At 38.6% G+C, this 24,994-nt stretch overlaps 1 protein-coding gene across 1 annotated transcript in view; it reads right to left on the bottom strand.

Annotated features, from left to right (window-relative positions):
- The window catches only part of MRPS27 (mitochondrial ribosomal protein S27), a 152,682-nt gene extending 127,722 nt beyond the window's left edge, over positions 1-24,960 (bottom strand). Inside the window, exons 1-2 of the mRNA XM_001363004.4 lie at positions 24,832-24,960; positions 15,422-15,499 (exon numbers count right to left, since the gene is read on the bottom strand). Coding sequence (XP_001363041.2) covers positions 15,422-15,499; positions 24,832-24,907 — 154 coding nt within the window. The 5' untranslated portion in view covers positions 24,908-24,960. The remainder of the gene's footprint in view (positions 1-15,421; positions 15,500-24,831) is intronic.
- Positions 24,961-24,994: the final 34 nt, after the last annotated feature.

A 24,994-nucleotide genomic window follows, 5' to 3' on the forward strand; every position in this document is an offset into this window, starting at 1 on the left:
TCAGTAATTAGTTTTATTTAGAAAGAGATTTAGGGCAACCCAGAACCCCTCTAACCTTTTGCCCCAATCAACAATTAAATCAAATAAGCAGTCAGATAGCAAATTCAATTTTGTCTATTTACATCTAGAGAGTAAGTCCATTGGCAGACTCCATCTTGTTGCAAATTTTCAAGAAGACATGTGAGTGCCTCAAAGCAGTGCATATCTGGATTGAGGACCTTCATACTTCTCCTTGTAGAGAACACTTCCCCACCGCCCTTGAGGGCCGGCAGGGCCACCAAGGGGCAAGCCTTCACTGAGGGGAGATCTCCATTTTGTCTTCCTCAAGTAATTCAGGAACTCAGAGAGGGAGTAGTGAGGGAAGCCATTTTCATCAACCCTTTCCTCACTGCCTTTAACTCTCATTTCTCCACCTAATGAGTGTGAGTCCCCCCCCAAATTACAGTTGGCTGAGCCAGTTTTAGGGTGAAACCTGCTATAAGATAATAGAAATTTATTTTTAAAAACAAAACATTTCTCAGGGGAGAACTGGGAAGTGGCCATTTTGTTTTTCCACTCACTAAGGTAGCCTAAGAGGTTTAACCATCTCAGAGAAGAAAATTTAAAGGGACAGCAACATAGATAGTACAAAATCAGACAGAGAGACACAAAACAATGGAAAAGTCTACAATAATGCTGTTTGCAATATCCAGCAGCATCTTCTTGTTATACAAATTCTGGTCAATGCTGTATGGCATATGGATGGAGGTGATTCCACAATACATCTTAGGAATCATATACATTTATAACTCATATCAATGACTAAAAAGAGAGTTGGAACAACTCTTTGCATTCTTGCCTACAATCTTTGCAGTCCTATTATCGTTCCTACAGTTTTATTACTGTCTAAAGAATCTAATCAAGAAAATACTTGGGCAAAAGGAAGATAATATCCTGACACTAAAAGGAAAGATAACCTGATAACCCAATTAGAAAAAAAAAATAGAGACAATGAAAAACAACAAGGGGAAACAAACACTAGACATGGCAACACAAACTGTAGAAGAGATAAAAGCAGAAGTGCAGATAGCTAAAATGAAGGTAGAGAATCCAGTATCTATCCTACCGATTTACAATCAAGCCTCAATATAACCAGATTCTGGCATTGTTCATGTAGACTCATAAACCTTTCTCTGCCTCAGATCTAGAAAATCGGAGGGGGGGGGGGGGGGGGAAGGACACCTGCTTTTTTTCCTGAGTCCTTTCCAGGCCATAAAAGAATTCAAACACACAATCAGATTTGTTGATCCAATATTCGCAGACACTGAAATTCTTCTTTCAGAGATGTTTACTCTGGCAGAAAAAGTAAAATTCATTCAGGTGTGGAAAGGAAACTACAACAAGTTCTGGACTTTCTGACACTGTGTTAGATCAAGCAACAGTGGGAATATTAGAGAGGGAGGAAATTGACAAGACTGACAATTGGTGGGGGAGGGACAATTACAAACATTCCTTATCAGATCCCTGCTGGGAGACCAAATTCTGGGGAAAGGCTTGTCCCTTAGGAGGGTCCGTGTTTACCTACTCTGGGACAACTTTGGCAGCAATCCAGGGAGAAGACATCCCCGCAGGCTATCATAAATGGCTCATTTCTTGGACACCCCATTTTGTTCAAAATATAGCCTCTCTCGGCAGGGGGCATCTCTCTCCTTTGCCTCACCGGCAAAGAGGCAAATATTCCCTCTTACCCTTCAACTCCTCCATTCCCTGCTACAAACTGTCTGTATCCCCTGTTCTTCATATTAACCTACAATCTTTCCCTATAAATATTACACAGGAGTCTAGAAATAACCCTAATTTAACCTCATGGCCAGAGCATTTTGAGGACCTGGAACTTTCCAACTATTCAAATTTAGTTTATTTAAGAAAGGCTAGAGAGGACTTGGTGGAAAGTATGAAAATCTTTGCCAAGCATCCTGACTCATGGGGGAAATTTGAAAACAAAAAGCAAGAAACAACAGAGCATCCTTCAACATTCCTCCATTACTTGCTAGAAGCTGGGGAAACTTTACTTGGGTTTCAGGACTGGTCAGAAAATAACCTCTGGCACATCAGGAGACAATTCATTAAAGGCAGTTCCCTTCCTATCAGGACATATTTCAAATTACATTGTCCAGGTTGGGAAAACCTCAACATGGAGGATCTTTGTAAAACTGCATCTTATATGTTCATGAAGGATTTCAAGAAATTATTGACTCAAAACAGACTTTAAAAGAAAAAGGCCAGATCATCAAAGATTTAAAGCAGCAATTAAAAGGTGCAAAGGAAAACATAAAAAATAGAGAAATCAAGGAAGTGAAATCATTAGTTGCTCTCCAAGCCTTTAGACCTAGATACCAAAATCAACAGCCTAGGCAACCAAGAAACTCATACTACAACACTAGCAAAAGATGTTTCTTATGTGGAAGATTAGGACATTTTGTCAGATTTTGTCACTACAAGGCTCAATTAAACTTGAACACAAACAACGACAAAAATAGGAACTATAACTAATTGTTATATTTTGGATAATGATACTAACAAAAATAAGATAATCAAATAATAGCATAACAACATTATTTTGTAAACTAAGTAGGTTAACATTTATAATAGAAAAGTATGTAGCTTAGCATAGAGTAATGAATGATTAATAAGAAAATTGTTGTATTGTTACATTGAATTTACTCTTTGGATTTGAGAAAAACCTGTTTGCTGTTACAAAAATTGTTCAGCCACTGCAACATTGCAATGTGAGTAAACTCTATAGTTTCTATGCATTTGTAAAATAATTTTTCACTCAATTTACACACATACATCCCTTCCACATCACAATTTTCCCATAGTGGTTTTGATATATCATAAGCTGGCAAAAGAAATTAAATGGTATTTTTTAGAAGTTTTGCATAAGTCATAGAAGACATGCAAAGAACAGTAGCAAACAAAAAAATTTAGAAACTCTGAAATGCAAAAAATATGTATAGTACTATATAGTGTCAACATATTTTATCTTTTAATACAATATACATAATTTCCCAAATTTTATAATAAGATACTGTAAATACCCCATAAAATAAAAAGAAAAAAATCAGATTCCTCTGATATGAAAGGAGGGCCAAAAAAATTTTATGTGAATTTTCCAGATCTTGGAGGTGCAACACCTCTAACCATTGAGATGTGGAAAGGATAACTATATATGCAGAAGTGATACTGTAATGAATTAGAAAGAGGCCGCAGGGCAGTGTACCCTGGAATTTGGGTAAAATATGCCAGAATTATCTGTGGTTCTGAGCTAATACTGTTATTATGCTGTATTTTGTTTATCTTTTTTTCCTGGAAGGAAAGCAATTGCAGATGATATAAAATATGCACAGAAATAAATGGTGCAAGTTGGAAAATCTTATACATTCAAACTTTGGAATGCAGAGTTTGTGTGTATGTATGTGCCAGAAGCTTTAAAACAAACTGATCTGCAAATGGAAAATTTGGAAACATGCATAGACAGCTCCATACTAATTGGAATGAGAACTTAGAAGGGTGACATACACATGGCAAAGCCACAGTCACCTCCAGAAGCAGCAGCAGATGGCAAATAGAAAGGCTTCGAGATGAACAGATGTCAGAGAGATGGGAATATTGGACTGACAGGAGTTGGGATTCAGGAAGCCTCCATCATGCCTCAAGAGCAAGAGTTATTGAAAAATTAACCTAGCAAGCCAAAGGTCTTCATAGCTAAAATGGATGAGTTAAGACTTGAATCTCGGATGATGGAATGGGACAAGAGTCATCATTTTCAGCTCTGAATTCAAACCAGTCTGTAGTAACATCCAGCTAATCAAGGACTGTTACAATTAACAAACATCATTACAGTGCCTAGTTCTGTATGAAAAGACCATTTCTATGTTCCAGCTACAGTCCTTTTAAATACAGATCTGCTGATATGGCTATAGAAAGTTCAGTTTAAAGGAGCACTCCTATTTAAAACAGACAAAACCCCTTACTTTCCATCTTAGAATCAATACTATATATTGGTTGATTCTAAAGCAGAAAAGCAGTAAGGGCTGGACAATGGAAGGCAAGTGACTTGCCCCAGGGTCACACTAGAGGACTCTTATTTTTAAAAAGTGCTTTAGAAAAATCCAACTTATTTATCAAATTTTAAAATAAAAACACTGCATGCAAAGATATATAATGTTAATATCATTATTATAAATATAATATACTTTATATGTTACATAATGTGGAATATATAATCATATAAAATAACAATGTTAATATTGTTAACTGGGGCAACTGGGTGGTGCAGTGAGTGAATACAGAACCATGCCAGGAGTCAAGCTGGCTGACTCTGGGCAAGCCACTTTAACCTTTTCCCCTCAATTTCCTCATCTTTAAAATGAGCTGGAAAGGGAAGACAAACCACTCCATTATTTTTGTCAAGAAAATTCAAATAGGGTCAAGAAGAGTGAGACATGAAAGACACAACTGATCAACCATAATATTATTAACAAAATGATATCTTTTTCAATATGTTATACTGATGGTCTTTAAGATTCTATAATTTCAAGATATCAAAGTTAGCTGTTGTTTCTGACCTTTTGGTTGTAGTTCAATCATTGTTCAATCATGTCTGACTTTCTGTGACCCCATTTAGTGATTTTCTTGGCAAAGATCTTAGAGTGGTTCATAATTCCCTTCTCCAGTTCATTTTACAGATGAGAAAACTGAGGCAAAGTTAAAGGATTTGCCTAGGGTCACACACCTAGTGAGGGTCCAAGACCAGATATGAACTCAGATCTTCCTGATTCCAGGCCTGGTGTTCCATTCACTGTACCACCTGACTATTTATATAGATGACAAACAAACAAAAAAACAAAAAACCCAGCTCTCACTCAGGAACAGTATGAAGGAAGAAATAATATTAGATTAGAGAACTGAAGAGACTGGATTTTATTCCTGCCTCTTCTGCTAACTTGCTGTTTGACCTTTATCAAATCATTTTGCTCTAAAATTCCATTTCCTCATCTGTAAAATGTGTGTAGGACTAGATTAAGGGTACTTAATCTGGGGCTTGTAAACTTAAAAAAAAAGTTGATAACAGTTTCTATATAATTAATTTTATTTTTAATCCTGTGCATTTGTGTATTTTGGGCAGCTATTTGGTGCAGTGAACAGAACACCAAGTCTGAGTCAGGAAGACTCATCTTCATGAGTTCAAATCTGGCCTCATACTTTAGCTTTGAGACCCATAGCAAATCACTTAATTCTGTTTGCCTCAGTTTCCTCATCTGTAAAATGAGCTGGAGAAGAAAATGGCAAAACACTCCAGCTTCTTTGCCAAGAAAACCTTTGATGGGCTCATGAAAAGTCGGACACAACTAAAAATTGACTAGACAACAGCAGTGTTTGTGTATTTAAAAATATTGTTCTGAGAAAGATCCATGGATTTCACAGAATGCAGAAGAGTCAAACACAAAACATGGTATGACATAAGTAAAACAGTGAAGAACTGGCCCAAATCACTTCTAAGCCTAAATTCAGTTTGTTTATTTTTTAAACCCTAACCTTATGTCTTAGTATCAATTCTAAGATGGAAGGGAAAGGGCTAGGCAAATGGGATTAAGTAACAAGCAAGCTCAGGGTCACATAGCTAAGAAGTGTCTAAGGTCAGATTGGAACCTAGGTCCTCCTGTCTCCAGGCCTGTGCCACCTAGCTGCCCCAACTCCTTTTAGTTTTGCATTTTAAGATTCTCGAGCATCCTTTGCTCTGAAGGAGTAAAGATCACCTGTGGTGACAATGTGGTGACAATTGACAATGACAAGTGGCCCTCTCCCAGCCTCCACAAGAGGCCCACTTTCTTCTCTCTTTCCCTGTGTCTTTTCCCATCTCATTTCTCCCTCCTCCTTTATTGAGTCTCCTTTCTCACAGTGACATACCCAGGCCTTGCTTAGTTCCTTAGGGGCTCTCAGGCTTTAAGTGTTGATGCAATAGCAATATTTCTAGAATAAGGAGTCAAACTGACACATCCTTTTGTAGCCCAATCTATTCCTCTCCTTCTTTAAGTCTCCTAAGTCTGCCTGTACCAGTAAGTGGACAAAATTGCCTAGAGCCTTCTTTCAGTCTTCCAGGTCAGTCTTATATCCTTTCATATTTTATCTCTTTCTTTCATAGCAGATTAGCCATTAGCAGCTATCCTGGCTCAGGGCCTTTTTTTTTTTTGAGGTGTTTTGTGAAGCTAGACAATAAAAGCTTGAAAAATGCTGATCTAAAAGGGAAGGCTGGAAGATGAAAAGGCAAATTTTAAAGTATCTAAATAATTCTCAACCAGCAAGGAAATGCAATAACTTACATTATGCATGTAACCACAGGCACTTCCAAAAGGTTTCTATTCTGCTATAAATCCTTTCTCCCTTTATGAATCCTAAAAGGGCTCACAGGCTATCTTATAATTCAGAATTTCAAAATACACTGCCTTATATTGCTAGTTAATGTTTCTTATAGGATACTCTTATTTCTTCAACTAGAATAGAGGTTTCTTTGAATCCTTCGTAGCACCTAACATAGTGCTGGGCATGTGGTAGTTCCATTCTGCCTGCATTCTGGCCTCCATCTTCATCTCCCTCCCAGCAGAACCTTGGACTGTCCCTGGGATGCTGGGCTCTGGGCAGTGGGCTTTCACCCCAGTCTGTCTCCAACCAGGCATCTCTGGTGCTTTCCAGGAAGACCTGGGTTCAAGTTCTGCTTCTCACATATATTGGCTGTGTGACCCTGGTCAATTTACTTACCTTTCCTCAGTTCCTCAAGGCCACATTGCTCCATGACTATTAAATTGACAAAATAGTTATTATATTCTACTAGTAAAGATTATTTCTTCAGAGAACTCTCTAAACTAATAAAACAAAAAATCCAGACCAAAAAAGTATTAAGTAGCTTCAGTGTGCATTATTAAGTAGCTCATTCTAGGGATGGGGTTGGCAGAGGGAGAGAGATAAAAAACTTAGATGAGTCTGTCCTTAACCTTATGGACATTAGCCTAGTAGGAAATATGACATGTTCATCAATAAATAAAGTTCTATAGTGATGACAAATGTATTGAAAAGGTACAAACCCAGTTCTATATCAGGTGCAAAGGAGAGATCAGTGCCAAGGAGAAGGTAGGGGAGAAGAGAATCAAGAAGGTGGATGAGGTGATCAATTGAGTTAGTCTTTATGGGCAGAATTCAGTGGGTAGGGAGCAGCTAGGTAGATCAGTATATTGAAAGCCAGGCCAGGAGTTAAGAGGTCCTAGGTTCAAATTTGGCCTCTGACACTTCCTAGCTGTATGATTCTATGAAATTCACTTAACTCCCATTGCCTAACCCTTATAGCATTTCTACCTTGGAACAAATATTCAGAAGGAAGGCAGGAAGGGAAGAAAGAAGGGAGGGAGGGAAGAAGGGAGCAAGGAACTAGGGAGGGCTCTGATTGTTAAAATTTACCCTTATCTGGTCAAGGCCCAGGCTTTGAAAATATTCCTTACCTGAATGCCATAGTAAGCTCTCATATCTCCACTTGTGTTTAAGCTCCCCTGATTGTACTGTTTTCCTTCATTTGAAGGGAACTGTCTTGCCTGTGTATGTTTGTAGCCCCAACACCTAGCACAGTTCATTGTCATAGTAAGTGCTTCTCTCTCTCTCTCTCTCTCTCTCTCTCTCTCTCTCTCTCTCTCTCTCTCTCTCTCTCTCTCTCTCTCTCTCTCTCTCTCTCTCTCTCTCTCCCCCCCCTCCTTTCCCTCTTCCCCCCTCTCTCTCCACTCCAACCCCACCCACTCATCCATCCATCCATAGACATTGGGAACAATCTAATAATCAAAGGCAAGAAAGCTGCAATATACAGGACATGGAGCAGGCAGACGGTTAATAGTTCATTTGTCAGGAGAGTACATTAGGGGAATGGTATAACACTAGGAAGGGAAGGGAAGCACCAACTACCTGCCAGCCACTATGGTTAAGCCTTTTACAAATATAATCTCATTTGGTAGGCAGAGTATTACAACAGCTTGTGAAAGATCAGGTTAGGAAGTCCAAATTTTTATTCAGCAAACAGAGATTCATTGAATGGTTTCAAACATTGAAGTGTCCTGTTCAGAACTGTACACACCAAAGAATAATACATATGTCAGCTGTTTGACGGCCTCACCCATCAGTCCACAGAAGGGCTAGGCACTGGTTTAATCCAAGGAAAAGCCTCTGATGCCACAACAGTCCCTGTGACAACAGGCAGAAAGCTATATGGAGGTGCATGGGGCACCTATATATATACACTAAAGTACCTACTAATCAGCATACAGAAATGCAGACCTGAATGAGGATAAGCAGGGTTGAATAGTACTGAGGGACCATTAGTCTCCCTACATTCCCCAGAGCCAATCAAATCACTAACAAGTGTATTTAGAAGAACCACAAGGACCCATGTCTTCACTGGAAAATTAGATTGAGCATTTCCTCTGCAGCCCAGCTAGTGAGCCCTCCTTGGAGCTGGGCACTCATTTTTCAGGTGGAACACCACAAATGGCCGCCCCTGTCTCTCCTCCTATGTCATGGATGGTGTGAGCCAGCACCTCCCATATCACCCGCTTCCATTCAGCCAATGAGCCAGGCAGCATCACACACCTCCCAGTCCTCCGGGTCACAGGCGCCCAATCACAGTCCATCACACACCAGAAGCCAACCTGCCCCCACATCCTCTGAAGGTCTGCACTGACTTCTCCCCAGCAAGCCAGTGATGTGTAGCTGATGGGCTGAAGTCTTCTCTAAGGTCCACACTGCCATCTGCTGCCCACACAAAGAAGCAGACTGCCTAGGTTTCTGAGGACATTCCCCAAATGCTGGGAGAATAAGAAAAGCCTATACCCTAGTCAAAGCAAAACATTAATCCACGATATTTTGAAGGGCTGAAGTGCAGAAGAGGCTTGGCTTCAGAACACAGAAACAGTAGCAACATCTAGAAGTTGTTTAAAAGCCTATTTGGGCTTGACATAAGGAAGAAAGAAATTAACCAGAGCTGTCCAAAAGAGGAATTGGCTGTCTGTGGTGTTAACGAATCCTTCATCACTGAAGGGCTTCAAGGGGAGGCAAATGATCATTTATTGGGGATCATGTAGAGGGAGACCCCTGGGTTTGATGGCCTCTGAGGCCCCTTTCAGGCCAGAGATTCAGTGACTCCTACCTTTGATAGTTCCAGAGTTTTTCTGTTTAGTAATTCCTATCTGCTCATTCCACAATGGCTAATAAAGCCCACTGTGAACTGGCTTTACTTGCACACTTGATAGTCCCAGATAACATTTAAACATAGAAAATAATTTCTTCTGATTTCAGATTCCCCTTGCCATTAGACAGGAAAAAGAAATTGAAGATGGAGGGGAGGGAATAGAAGAATATGAATTACTATCACATAGAAATGCACAGAGAAGGAAGAAAAGGAATTAAGAGAACCAGAACCACAATTATGTAGAACATCCATGTGAGTGTATGTGTGTGTATGTATTGTTTAGACAGAAAAATAAAGATGTTTATCATGAATAAATGAAAAAATTTTATAAGCACTTTTATAAATGTGCTTACTATGTGCCAAGCATTATGCACTCTGAGGACACAAATATACAGGGATAGTCCTATACTCAAGAGATTTATATTTTAATAAGGGAAGGTAATACATCATCACCATCATAATCATCTTTTTATATGACAGGCACCATGATGAATGTTATACAAACATTATTCCAAATGATCTTCATAACAACCCTATAAGGCAGGTACAATTATTATCCTCATTTTACAGTTGAGGAAACTGAGGCAAACAGAGGTTAAGTGACTTGCCCAAAGTCAAACAGAAGGTGAGTATCTGAGGCCAAATGTGAACTCAAGTATTCCTGACCTCAGGCCCAATGCTCTAACTACTTAGCCACCATCAGAGGAGTCACAAGGATGGCTAATTGATCTATAAGAGGTAACTCTTTCCAGAAGCAATAGTCCTTTTGATTTGACTGCTGAGCTCAAACTAAGAAGTGGAAAAGGGGGCAAAGGAGCAACCAAATAAAGTACCAAATGGAGAAACTCAGGGGTAAGGGTAACAAAGTGCCCTGGGGTGACCAGCTGGATGACTTGTGAAGGTGGGCTTCAGAGGAGACTAAGAGGGTCAAGCTTGTCCTTATTAAGTCACCAATCAAATAGGCTGGACTCTAGCAGGGAGCTTCAAAGATGAGAGGGAGAGAGTATACCTATCTACCCACAAAAGGGATAAGAGAATCAAGGCATTTATAGAAACATATAGTATAAGTTACACATGCATATGCAACTATATCATACAAATGTGTGTGCTAGATCATACATATACTGACACGTGCTGTACACACACATATGTTCTGAATAGACTGGTCTGATTCTCTTTACTCTTTTTACATCTTCTACTCTATTCATTTGGCCGGAACTTGTAATCTATCCAAAGGGGGCACTTTCAGTTCAAGGTCATTATCACCCCATATTTTAAAAAACATACATGTAACCTGGGGGTGGGGTGGGAAGCAGCCTAATAATGAAGAGGCCAGAAAGCCAGATGCTTCCAGGTTTCGATGGACTTAGGATCTCATCAACATGGATCCTTCCCCCTGTAGCATGAACATAAATCCCTTATCTACTGCTGCTGTGTGCTCCTCGTCTCTGTTCTTCTACAGACTCTCTATAGAAACTGAGGACTTTCCCATGCCTCTTTTTATATTTCATGAGTCCTCAGGTTGTCCATCTTTTACCCTTCACTTTTGTGGCAAGATTAGTCCCCCTTCTTTTCTAATCAAGACATCTTAAATTGTATTTACTTTTTTTTTTTGGAGATTTGGCCTCTCTGAATCATCCAGGATGGAAATATAGTTTCTATTCCTGAGCCTAACTGCAACATTAAATGGCATGGAAGCTCTAACTTGATCCATTGTTTTGGACCTGTGTTGGTTTGCCCCTCTTTAAGGTAGCCCTCTGCTTATAGTAAGGTCACCATATTGGAGCTGGGCCTAATGTGGGTACAAGATCAGCTTAGTTCAGAACTCCTGAACTCAGGCAATCCACAGCCTCCACCTCCCTAGAAGCAGGAACAAGAGTGCACCACCACAACTGGCCCAACCATACATTTCCACAACAGTGTCTTGTCTTTACTTCTAATGTGTAGGTTATCACTAGAACCATTTAATACAAAAAAACTCATGGAGTAAGCCAGATAAGCCTTGAAAATAATTTGTATAAATTAACAAACTGGTAAGAAAAAAACTGCTCTCCTATTGCTTCATGTGAATCTTATCCCAAAGGCAGAGATAAAATCTCATATATTCTCTTTTATCACACCGAGAAATATGGAGCTGTCAGTCAATTTACAAGTTGTGGCATATGACAACGATGGAATACTACTGTTCCATAAGACATGACAGGAAGACTAATTTTTTCAAAGCAGAGAAAGACCTACATGAAATCATGAAGAGTAAAGCAAGTAGAACCAAATTCATATACATCACATACAGCAACAGAAATAGTCTGAAGAATGACTTGTATATATCTACTTTCAGAGAAAAAACTGATAAATAAAAACAAACAATACGGTTTTATAAATACATATATAGCTTTTTGTCAAATGATACCTTCTCTAGTGTGGGGAGGTGAGGGAAGAGGGAGATACCTTGGAATTTTAATGTAACAAACAAATACATTTTTTAAAAAGAAAATAAAGCAAGCATGCATTAAGGGTTTATTATATGCAAGGCACCATGATAGGCTCTGGGGATACAAAGGAAGGCAAAAATGGTCCTGCCCTTGACAAATATTCTACAAATACTCTGATCTCTTAAATTTGTAATTATTGTTGTTGTTCAGTCATTTCAGTCACATCCACCTCTTCGTGACTCCATTTTGGGGGTTATCTTGGCAAAAATATTGGAGTGGTTTGCCGTTTCCTTCAGGGATCGACTTACATTATTTTTTTTTTAAAAAGGGCAAGAGGGCTTTGGAGCACATAAAGGGCATAACCATTCAACAGCAACAAGAGGAAGCAAGATCCTCATACAAACAAGGAGTGGGGGATACAGCTAGATGGCTCGGTGGATGAAGCGCCAGGTCAGGAAATGGTTCAAATCTGGCCTCAGACACTTTCTAGCTGGGTGATCCCAGGCAAGTCACTTAACCCCCATTGCCTAGCCCTTACCACTCTTCTGCCTTGGAAACAATACACAGTATTGATTCAAAGACAGAAAACAAGGGTTAAAAAAAAAAGACAAGAAGTACCAAAGGATATTATCTCTGAAGTTGGAGGACCTGGGTTCAAATTTCATCTTGAATGCTTACTTACTTGTATAATCTTTGGCAAATCAGGCTTCCTCAGTTTCCTCATCTGTAAAATGAGAGGGTTGGAGACAATGGCCTCCATTATCCCTTCCTGCTCTAGATGTATTGATCCTAAATAACAAGAGATCCCCATCTAGTTTAAATATTACACATATACGATGCCTCAAAGAGCAAACAAAGTCATCTTTTCAGATACCTATTTCAGATGGGTAGTGGATTTTTAAAATATGTTCAGTGGAAATATGAAGTGCCACAAAACTCCCCATCTAGGGAATCTTTGGAAGAAAATGTGATGATATCAGCCTTTTGACTCCATTAAACGTGAGGTCATATTTAATGTCAGGACCACCACCTAAAGTCACTGCAATTAGGGGTGTGTGGTAGGGCCAGTTCTAACAGAGAATGAATTGTTCAATTCCCACTGTGAACAATGGCACTTTAGAAATAAGTGTTTTTGTATGTCTGAGAGCTAAGAATTTTGTTTGACAGGTTATTCTGAGTTTTCAAATATAATAAACTGTTTTTAAAAATGTAAAAGAGCTGTTTAAGAGCCTCTGCTAGAGACTTAAGAAAGTGCCAATAATGCAAATTAAACTTAAAAGCTCATTGTTGTTCAGTTGCATCACTCTTTATAACTCCAGGGACCACAGCTATCTATGAAATTTTTTTTGCAAGGATATGGTAAGGTGGCTTGCCATTTCCTTCACCAGCAGATTCTTCTTTCAGGCAATCAGAGGTTAAGTGACTTGCCCAGTCACAGAACTAAGAAGTACCTGAGGTTAGAGTTTATTTATTTATTTGAGGCAAGATTTTAACTCAGATCTTCCTAACCCCAGGCCTAGAATTCTATCTACTGAGCCACCTAGCTACCTTAAAGAATGTGTGTGGATTGTAGACATATGTATGTATATGTGTGTGTATAGACAGATAGAAATCAAGGTTAAATGATTTGCCCTAGGTAATACAGCTAATCAGTGTCTGAGGATGGATTTTAACTCAGGAAGAGGAGTCTTCCTGATTCACAGCCCAGGGTTCAATCTACTGTACCACCTAGCTGCTACCTACTACAGGAGGCTTTTTCTTTATCTCCCCTTCCCTTATCTACTGAAGCCTTCCCCATAATGTTTCTTTAAAAGTCACTTCACAAAAGAGGAAACTGAGATAGTTAAATGACTTGCCCAGAGCCACACAGCTAGTAAGCCTCTGAGGCTGAATTTGAACCCACTCAGGGGATACTTTACGAATTTGATCACTGCATTCAAATCTGTTCTAAAGTCCTACTGGAATGCCTTTTCTTCCACAAAGCCTGCTTTTATTCCTCAGCAGTTCTCTCTGCATTGCAGGGGAAGCATTTTTCTCCTCTAAATGGCTTTGGTCAAAATGTAGCTGTAATACTATTCTGGGAACTGGTACCTTCCAGCTTGATATAGAATAAAGATGAGTTTTGGAGAAAGCAGCAAGATGAGCTCAGGATGAAGAGGTTGACAATTTAAAAAAAGGATAAAAATGTGAAATCCACTTAAATCAGCAGAGATGGCAAAAAGGGAAAAGGGGCGCCTGGAAACTATCAACAAAGATACAGAAATTGTAGGCAAATATCAAGAATTTGCTTGGCAGTGTGGAAGTAATTGCTACAAAACTTTATCCTTGGGTATTCCATATACTGCTAATTCTCTTTTGAAATTTATCTCCTCAAATACTGTACACAGTAACTGAGACATTGTGGGATAATCAAATGTGATAGACTTTGGTACTAAGAGCAATCCAATGATCCAGGACAATTCTGAGGGGCTTATGAGAAAGAACACTATCCACATTCAGAGAAAGAACTGTTGGAGTAGAAACACAGAAGAAAATATATGATTTGTCACTTGTTTATATGGGTTTTATGACTTGGGGTTTGGGTTTTAAAAGATTACTCAATTACAAAAATGAATAATATGGAAATAGGATTTGAGAGATAACACATGTATAACCCAGTGGATTAGCTTGTCAACTCCAGGATGGGGAAGAAGGGAGAGAGAGAGAACGTGAATTATGTAACCATGGGGGAAATTTTTTTTAATGATTAAATTAAAAAACAACAACAAGGAAATTTATCTCCTCAATAGCAGCAGCCTCCTCATATCACCCTGGAGACAGAGGCTTTCCCCAGGACAGGTGAATCCCTGGGCAGAGACTACTGTATGAGGGGCCTGTGCTTGCTTGACTCCAGGCTCTACTCTTTCCCTCCGGATTTCATCTACTAACCAGCAGCCCTCCCTTCTCCTTCCCATCATTTCCAGCTCCCCTTTATATGCTCTCATTAAAATGTAAGCTCCTGGAGGCTGGGGCTGTCTTGTTGGCTTATATTTGTATTGCCAGCACTGAGGGCAGAACCTAGCACATAGTAAGCATTTAACATAAATGCTATGGGGATGCCCATCAGTTGAGGAATGGCTAAACAAACTGTGGTATATGATTGTGATGGAATATAACTGCACTATAAGAAACAATGAGCAAACTGATTTTTTTTAATATGGCAAGAACTATATGAGATAACAAGCAGTGAAATAGAAGCAGGAGAACAATATCCACAGCCACAGAACTAATACTGGAAGAAGAAACTGAGAATGTTACCTCCAGAAAAATGAACAGAAAGACAAAACAGAAAAGACAAATTATATGAACATGTTGCCCTCTCTGATGATATCCTATGTGATGTGGAGAGGGTGAGAAGGAGATGGGACACTTGGGGACAGCATTTATTATGTACATGTGAAGAAAAGTAAGTTAAATATAGAAGAGATTTGTGATTTTATTGGTGTATTATCTTTTTTCTTTATTTATGGAAATTTTTGTTTTTGTTGGGATTTCTAATATTTGGAATAATAAAAAATAAATAAGCTCTCCCCACCATTCTTCTCCTTCTTTCTCTTTGTTCTCCCCCCCCCCTTATACATCTAATGGGTATTTATATAATTGGATTAGTGAACTTGGGAGCATGGGCTCTAAAGTATTATTTCAAGTACTTAAAAAATGACAAAAAATAACATATAAAACTTACCCAGATTACACTGCTCTTTTTCTCTTGCTTCCCATTTCTGGCTGTCCACATAAGCTGCAGAGAGTAGGCATCTTTTACCTAAGGGAGGAAATGGACAGTTAAATCAGTAGGTTTGTTTATGCAGCAGTTATAATTTCAAATGCTTACTTCTTTTTAAAAATATATTGTTAATATATTTAATTGCACTTCTAAGGAATATATATGGAGCAACTAGGTGGGATGGTGGATAGAGAGCCAAGTCTGGAAATGAGATAGTTCTTAGCTGTGTGACCCTGGGCAAGTCATTTAACTTCAACTGCCTAGTCTTTACCTCAATAATACTTAGTATCAATTCTAAAACAGAATATAAGGGTTTAAAAAAAAAAGGATATGCTATTGCTGTTTATTGGACTTTTTGTCCAAGGAGTTTTCTTGGCAAAGACACTAGAGTGGCTTGCCATTTTCTTCTCCACTGTGTCCTTATTTTACAGATAATTAATTGAGGCAAATAGGGATTAAGTGATTTGCTCAGGGTCACAGCCCTAGTGTATGAGGCCAAATTTGAACTCAGGTCTTCTTGACTCCAAAGCTGATGTTCTATCTACTGTAACCTGGCTGCCCCAAGTATGTATATGGGGGCATTTTAGGGCAGCAATCTAGTTCATTAAAAAATGTATTTAATCACAAACTAGTGCTATGAGAGGATTCAGAGTGATTCTGGGAGAGGGAATGAGGTTTACAACATTTTTTGTGGGTGGAAAATTTTGAAATTTCTGCCCCTAAAAATTCCCATTGAGGGGCTGAACAAATTGTGGTATATGTTGGTGATGGAATATTATTATTCTATAAGAATTAATGAGCATAATGATTTCAGAAAAAGATGTTAAGCAGATGCAGAAGGGAATAAACAGAACTACAAGAACAATGTACACAGTAACAGAAATATTATACAATGATCAACTGTGAAGACTTAGCTACTGGGACAATGCTGAAGGACTTTTGACAGGGAATGCTATCTACCTCCAGAGAAAGAACTGTTGGGAGTCAGATGTAGATCAAAGCATACTATCTTTCACATCGGTTTATTTATGGTTTTATTTTGGTTATTATTACTCTATATGAGTATTTTCTTACAACCATGACCAATACTGGAGTATGTTTTGCATAATACATGTATAACCCAGATCAAATTGCTTACCATCTCTAAGAGGGGAAGGGAAGGGAGGGAGACGTTTGAATCATCTAATTTCAGAAAACATATGTGAAAAATGTGATTGGGAAAATAAAATATCTTTGAATAAAAATGTTTAAAACTTCCCATCTAGAAAATATTTCCATTGCCTAACAACATAGGCAAGACCTGAAACTCCTCCTGAGAAAATGAAATTGAATTTTTGCACTACTATAGTACACTTAAAAAAAAAAAGTGCTCTCATCATTATACAGTTATTCCTAAAAGTACCCCCTATAACACAAGGCAGTTAAGTTTATCTCTATTTAACAAGTTCAGTTTAATTCAACAAATTGAGCCTCTATTTGTACAAGGTACTAGGATACAAAGACAAATAAAAAACAGCCTTTGCCTTCAGGGAGTTTACATTCTATGGATGGTTCCAACTTATACAAAGGTAAGTAAATACAAGGTAATTTGAGAAGGAAAAGTGAGTGGGTTAATAACAGAAAGGAGTGAAAAAAAAAGTTTTAATTGGAAGGCTGCCTTTGAAGAAGGTGGGAGATTTAAGAGAAGGAAGGTGAGGACTGAGGGAGGTTATCTCTGGAGAAGAGCCAATTGGGCTAGTTGGGGAGCTAGATATATGCCTAAAAAGTCTAGTTAGAGCCAGGTAGATAAGAGGGCTTTAAATATCAGGCTGAGGGGTATGCATTTTACTTTAGGGTCAATAGGGAACGAAAGAGCAAGAGTGCTGTTCAGGTTTGTCTATGTCTTATGAAGGTGATTTATACAGTTATATTGAAGATGGATTAGAGTCAGGAGACAGGAAGTAGGTAAAAAAAACCCATAAAGATAACAGGCTTATGTATAGTTAGTAAGCAAATATAGTGTGTGGGATGAGATTTAGTGTATAATTCTCAGAGTAGTATTTGACTTGTATCTCCAATTTTCAAGATCCCTTAGTATTACTATTCCTTAGAATAAAACGACCCTCCTCTCCCACCCCATAAAATTTTTTGTTTCCCTGGCCTGTTTTCAAAAACCTTGAGAAGAGTTTACCTATAGCCTGGGAAAAAGGAGTAAAATAAGCTAAGGTTCGAAAGTACAGGGTGTTTCAATTGTATTTTTACTGACCCAGGCTGAAAATCCCATGATAGTCAAGGGTTTATTGGGGGTTTTTTGATCATGGAGACTTTAGGGGTATGTAATGTTGAAAATCATGCTTAACAGTTGAAGCATCATACCCCCCCCACACACACACACACATACATAGAGGATTGGAAAGAGGGAAGGAGAATCTTGTGTCAATATTATAATAAAAGTCTGTGCTTACATGTAGAAAGAGGACATTTTTGCCCCTAGCAAAGGGCAGAATTCCTTTTCCTTTTTTCTCCTCCTCCTTTTCCCCCCTTCCCCACTGTCTGATGTTTTCTCCAAATAAAGCTGCTTTTTCTCTGCCAGCATCTTATCTGTCTCTTGTCAGCTCATTAGAATGATTTCTGGGAGTGCAAACTCCCCAAAAATTCTACTCCACACAATAAGCACAATATTGAGGTGTTCCTCCTTATCTCTCCCCTTTAAAGTATAACAGTAAAATAATCCTCCTATTACAGTGGGCTTTGATTAAATCCCTACTTCAATAATATACCTATTACTAAGCTGTAGATCTGTAAGAATTCAGGAAAACTTACAATGAAAAATGCTCTCTTCTTCCAAAAAGAAGAGATGGGGGATGAATGTAGATCAAAGCATACTTTTTTTTACTTTATTTTTCTTGGGTTTGCCTGTTTCTTTTTGCAACAGAGCTAATGTGGAAATTGTTTGCATGACTTCACATATATAATTAATATCAAATTGCTGGGGGGCAGCCAGGTGGCTCAGTGGATATAGGCGCTGGGCCTAGAGATGGGGAGGCATTGGGTTCAAATCTGATCTTAGACACTTCCTAACTGTGAGACCCTGGTTGAGCAAGTCACTTAACCCCCATTGCCTAGCCATGGAACCAGAACACAATATTGAGTCTAAGGTGGAAGGTAAGGGTTTTTAAAAATAAATATGTAGATATAAGATATACACACACAAATACACATATATATATATATATGTGTTCACCTTCTCAAGTGGAGAGACAAGTAGGGAATTCAGAGCTCAAAAATTTTTAAAAAGAACATTCTTAAAAGTTTATATATAATTGAGAAATATTTAATGAAATAAATGAAAATCTATTAGGGGAAAAGGATATGTAGGGAAAAAAAGAAGACATTCAGAAAAGCACAAAAATCTTTAAAAAGTGTTTGTAATTTGAGTGGTTGTCTGACAAATTCCTGACAGCTACTGATGAACACTGAAATGGGTTACCAAGAAAAGGTTTTCTTTTTCTGCAGGCCTTATAAATTGAATATATTCTCATCTTCTTGGAATAGTTCAGATATGGGAATTTGTTGGATTGCATTCTTAAAATAAGTCAATGGTAGGATGTACCAGTCAAAAAAAAGCTAATTGGATCTTGGGATAAATTAACACAAATTGCTAGTATAAGGAAAGTGATTCTCCTATTGTACTCTAGTCTGTTACAACTGCTTCAAGTGCTGTACATGAGTATATTTCTAGGCACCATTACATGGAGAAGGCTAAGGATGGCAGTAAGAATACTTGAAGAAACAGAAGACAGGACGCAGAAGGAAACATGGTGAGCATCTGAAGGATGATCCCATATAAGAGGGATTAGGTTTGTTTCACTTAGATCCAGAGGACACAACTGAGAACAAGGAATAAAATGTTCAGATGCATTCTTAGGCTATGAGGGAAATTTTACTAATGATTAGAATTATCCAAAAGTAGAACAGACTTGACTTATGGGCTAGAGAATTCCTTTCACTGAAGGTCATCAAGCAGAAAATAAATGAAAACTTGGCTGAGGATATAATAGTAGGAATTGCTATAAAGGCATGAGTTGCATTAGATGTCCTTTGAGATTTCGTCCAACTCTGAGATTCTATGATTCTGTTGGCTGATAAAGAATAAACTAGAAGACTTCTTAAGATCAATCAATCAACAATTTATTAAACAGCTATTAAGCTCAGTTCCAGGCACTGAGTTGGGAAACAAATACAAAAGCCTGACAATCCCTGCCCTCAAGGAGCTAACATTCTACTAGGAGGAAGTGACATGTTTACAAGTAAGTGCATATACAACATTTTATAAAATACAAAGGGATTTGGGAGAGGGCACTAATAACAGAAAAAATGAGGAAATAATTTAAAGAAAGTAGTAAATGAGTTTATCCTTGTAGGGGGCTGGGAGTTCAAAGAGATAGAAGGGATGGAGAAATGAACTCCTGACATGAGGGACAGGCTGTGCAAAGTCATGAGGCCATACTATGGAATTTTGTGTATATCATAATCAGGGTTTATGGCTAGTTTGGTAGGAATATAGAGAGTGAGCAACCTAGAAGTAAAGGCTGGAGTCATGAAGGGATTTGGATGTCAAACGGAGAAGTACCTATTTTACCCAAAGGACAATGAAGAACAAGCCCCTGAAATGTATTGAGCAGAAGTGAAATGTTCAGACCTGCACTTCAGAAATATCCATTCAGCAGTTGGATGGAGAATGGATTGGAGAGGAAATAAAATGGATCCGGGGAGATCCATTAAGAGGTCATTTTAATAGACCAGGCTACAGTTGAAGAGAGACAGAACTGAGAAGGTTGTAATGGGAGGAGATAAAAAGGGACCAATACTAGGAATGTTAAGAAGCTAAAATTTTAATTATTGAATAGATATAGGAAATGAGGATTTCAAAATCAAGAGTGACTCCTATGTTTTTTGTTTTTATTTTTAAAAACCTTACCTTTTGACTTAGAACTGATATTAAGTATTGGTTCCAAGGGAGAAAAGTGGTATGGACTAGGCAACTGGGGTTAAGTGACTTACCCAGGGTCATATAACTAATTACCATCTGAGGTCACATTTGTACCTACGACCTCCCATCTCCAGGCCTATCCAATGAGTAGCCTAGTTGCCCCTAACTCCTAGGTTTTGAACTGAGATGATTGAGAATGGTGGTGTCTTCAATGGAAATAGGGAAGTCATGAGGAAGGGTAGTTTTAGGGGGAAAGATAATGGATTCTGTTTTGGACACACTGAATTTGAGGTGCCAATGGAACACGAATGTATTTAATATAATAGCATGTGAAATACTGTTAGATTCCTAATCAATAGTATAGATTGGGAGTATAGTTTTTACATCAATTTCAGAGTTTATGGATCAAAACATGCAGAAACTTGTTATTAGCATCATCATTGTTGGTCATTGATGTTGTTGTTAGAGAAGTCTCCAAAGCTGTGATTCTGTTGGTTTATAGAATTGCTGTTAAAGAAAGTCTTTCTACACAGATTAGGAATTCACTCTTAGAGTCACTTGGGGGGACAAAGATTAAGTGACATATATAGTCACATGCTAGTATGTGTCAATTCAAGGTCTGACTCCAATGCCAGGCACAATACCATGATGCTAAGTTGTCTAGCTCATTATGAATAAACTGGAACCTTCACTGAACTATTTATATCTCCAACCTATACCATATCTGGGGTGAATTTTGTAAATATAACCACTATTAAGTGTAAACAAATACTGCCTAACTTCAACTTTTTCAAACTTTAAGGCCTGAGGAATGTGGTTAACAGGCTGTGACTAACAAGTTTATGTTACTTGTATCCAAACAGTCAATGATTCTATAGGCTTTATGAACTTAAATATCATTTCCTAAGTCAGCCTTTGCCTTTATAGAATGAAAACATAGTTATTTTATCCATTCATGCTGCTACCCCTTTAATCCTCTTGATAATTTAAGCTATCTTCTTATGATGATCAAAGTTATGGTGACTGTAACTATTTATAATATTTCCAGTGGGGATAAACAACAGTGTAAAAGACAAAACAATGTGTTTTGTTCAGTAAAAGGCAATTTGTTCAAGTTTTAAAAAATTATTGCCTTTCAGTGAGGACCTGGGTTCTAGTCCCAGTATAACCATTTACTAGGCAGATAATGTTATTATCTCAATAAATTTTTTCCCTCAGTCTCAGTTTATTCATCTCACTTTACTTCAGATATTTGAGTTTGGATCAGATGCCCTCTAAGATCCCTTCAGGCTTGAAATCAATGAACAAGCTCTTGAAAATTATTCCTTAATTATTTTAGAGGCAGCTAGGCAGCTAGTATGATAGATAGAGCGCTGGGCCTAAAGTGGGGAAGATCTGAGTTCAAATTCAGCTTCAAACACTTTCTAGCTGTGTGATCCTAGGGAAGTCACTTCACTTGTCTGGCTTAGTTTTCTCAAGTGTAAAATAGGGATAATGATGGCACTTATTTCCCAGGATTGCTGTGAGAATCAAATGAGATATTTACAAAGTGCTTGGATAGCACTGTGCTTGGTACATAGGGAGTTTGTTCCCTTCTTTTCTGTATACAGTTTAAAAACATCCCAGTATTTAACATACATAGTATCTGGCACTTAAAATACAGGTGAACTTGATACAATATATTTCAATTTTCCTCTGACCTAGGCTCAGGGTTTTCTCTATGGAGTCAGAATCCAAACTAAGAAAACCAAAAATGATATTTGTAATTCATCTCAGGTCTACTCATTCAACCTGTCAACTTGAAATCTGAAGAAACCAATTCTGCCCCTGTACCCTGAGAACTCACTCCTAGGGAAGTCCTAGACTCACCCATTTCAGACTGAATAAATAAACCTTAAAGTACTTGATGATCGATCCCAGCTTAAGTGGGGTTGGCAGACCTAATAAAATGTTAAGTACTTTTTTAGTCTTAGAAGTATCAGAGATTCCAAGAAGACCAACACCTGTCTAGGAACCATCCTTTTAGTATCTATTGTAAGTAGACCACTTCCTGATACCCCAGCCACTGGCCATAGCCTCTTTCCCAAGCTGGTTGGCAAGGTGTCAATGTAGGTCGAGTTCCCCAAAGGGTATAAAACATCCCCAGGTTCTATTCTTCTTTGGAAAATCATCTAGCCTGGTGATCTTCCCTGAGATACTGTCCCCAAAGCCCCAGGGTTCTGACTCTGTGTAGTATCTTGGCACCTGGCCTGGCTGTGATAGCAGCTGATAGGCCCAATGGCCTATCCCCCAATAGAAGACTTAGTTTTTGCCGACTACTTTAGTAGTTGTGTTATTTCCAAGTTAACATACCACTTTAGGCTCTCATTTGACATCTTACCCTATACTCTGGGTAACTACCTACCTGGTGGTATTTGCTGCAGTACCTTAGGACCTTGTTTACAGTTTAAAGACTGTCCCTAACCTCAATCAGCTTACAATCTAATGAAGAAATACAAACATAAACAAAGAAAACAAGTTAACTGGGAAAAAATACAAAACTATTAGATACTTAGGGAAAACACTCTTTAATTAAGGAAAGGGGTTCAGTGCTTTCCTCAAGGCCTCCACACAAAGTTGCATGCTACACACACATGCAGAGTCCCAAGACCTGGGTTGCTCTGGTCACTGACCCCTGGGAGAGCCAACCATGCTAGATTAACAACTCAGAGGAACAAAAGAATTTAGGGGACCTATATACCATTTGGGGGAACCAGGAGCAGGGAAAGATGACTGGCATTACCATAGCTACAAGGAAATGGGAGTGTTCAAACTATAGGAATGGGATATAATCCAACTTGGGAAAGGAATCATATAGCTAGAGGCTAGGGTGTAAGGAAAAGGGTTACTTACTAAAGGGATAATCTCTGCCCCAGAGTGTCTACCAGGGAAAGGTCTCTAATACAAAGGGGAAGACTACAGGGACTACAAAAAGAGTATTTAGCATTTGCTTAGCCCCATCTAAAAGGGTTTGTCATTCACCTTAGAGTCCATAATAAGTCTGAAACTACTAGCCAGAGATTTCTTTCAGGGTGGATTCTGATGGAAAAAGGGAATAAGTACAAACTTTGCAATCTCCAATTTACAAGCTAGTCCTAAAACTTGGGGTTCATCAGATCTTACTAGGCTACAAGTTAGGGGTTTTTAGATTCCACATTGACACATAGTAAGCACTTTAAATAAACATTTATTGAATTACTTCAACTGGAAAAGTAATTTCATAAAATGTTTAGTGATGATGGATAGCAAATATTTTGTGAGTGCAAATATGGCCCTAAGATACTGCAGCAAATATCATCCAAATAACACTCAGGTGTTAAGGTAGGATTTCAAATGATAGCATAAAGTAGTTAAATGAGGAGACCTGAGATGAATTACAAGTATCATTTTTGGTTTTCTTAGTTTGAGTTCTGTGAACTGTAAACTCTTCGTATATAAGACTAAATAGGAAATAATTAAAAGAGGGAAAGCACTGGAATTAAGAAGAGTTACCCAGACCCCATCTGAAAAAGCTATGATTGTATATGCAGGCTTCATAAGGAATTTCAGTTTACTCTAGAATTCTCAGTGACAGGACCAAATAGCTCTTCCTAAAGTAAAGGAGGATGGGGGGAAAGGCTCAATTGAATAATCAATGACAAAGAGAAAATGAAATAGATGGTTTTCATCTTAAGCCCCTACTAGGACATTTTGATGAAGATCACATAGATTGAATTTATTGCAAATTTAAGCACTTTTAAAGCAAAATATGTGAGGAGATAAATGAATGGTTGATACCAAGGGGTCATCTCTCCACTACAACTTTCAAAATTGATACCAATGTAATTATCATTCAGCTAGTATAGGCAAGAAAACTGTCAAGGAAAGGTCAAGAAGAAGGCTGAGTCAAGGTCAGTCACCGGAAGATTTGTGATTACTGTTAAACTCCCTAACCCCTCCACTATTTTCGTAGAGGCGGGAACTACAGGTTTTAAAAAAAAGACGGGGAAAAAGGTGAAATCCAAAGCAATTTATGTAAAGGACTACTTTGGCAGGAGACAATGGCAGTAGACCATAGAGAGCTGAGACTCGTGCTTTAAAGTAAGTCTTAGAAGAAACTTATATATTTTAAAAGTACAAACGCAGCTCTCGGAGGGGTGTAAGCCCTCCTGCCGGAGCATCTAAACGTGTTCATTTAGGGGGACCGGGTCAAGGACTAGATATTCCCTCCCCCCTACTCCAAACACCTACTCTGGCAGCCAACCCCAGCATCCTCCTGCACTCTTGGGCCCACCTCTCCTTATGCCAACTCCAGAGTTGACCCTCGGGAAAGCCTAAAGACACCAGTACCCAGCCGGCCGAGGAAACGGCCACCACCAACCTGCCAGGGAGAACTGAGACAGAGCCACATTCCGGGCCAAGAGAAACCCGTGCCGCACTATGGGCGCCGCCATCATGGAATATGCCAAGTGTAACTCCAGCGCAGGAGGGGACCATGGGAAAAAGAAGGGGCGGGGTAGCGGAGCGGAGGAGGACTAGGATGG

This window comes from Monodelphis domestica, chromosome 3, assembly GCF_027887165.1.
Source record: "Monodelphis domestica isolate mMonDom1 chromosome 3, mMonDom1.pri, whole genome shotgun sequence".
Taxonomy (NCBI): Eukaryota; Metazoa; Chordata; class Mammalia; order Didelphimorphia; family Didelphidae; genus Monodelphis; species Monodelphis domestica.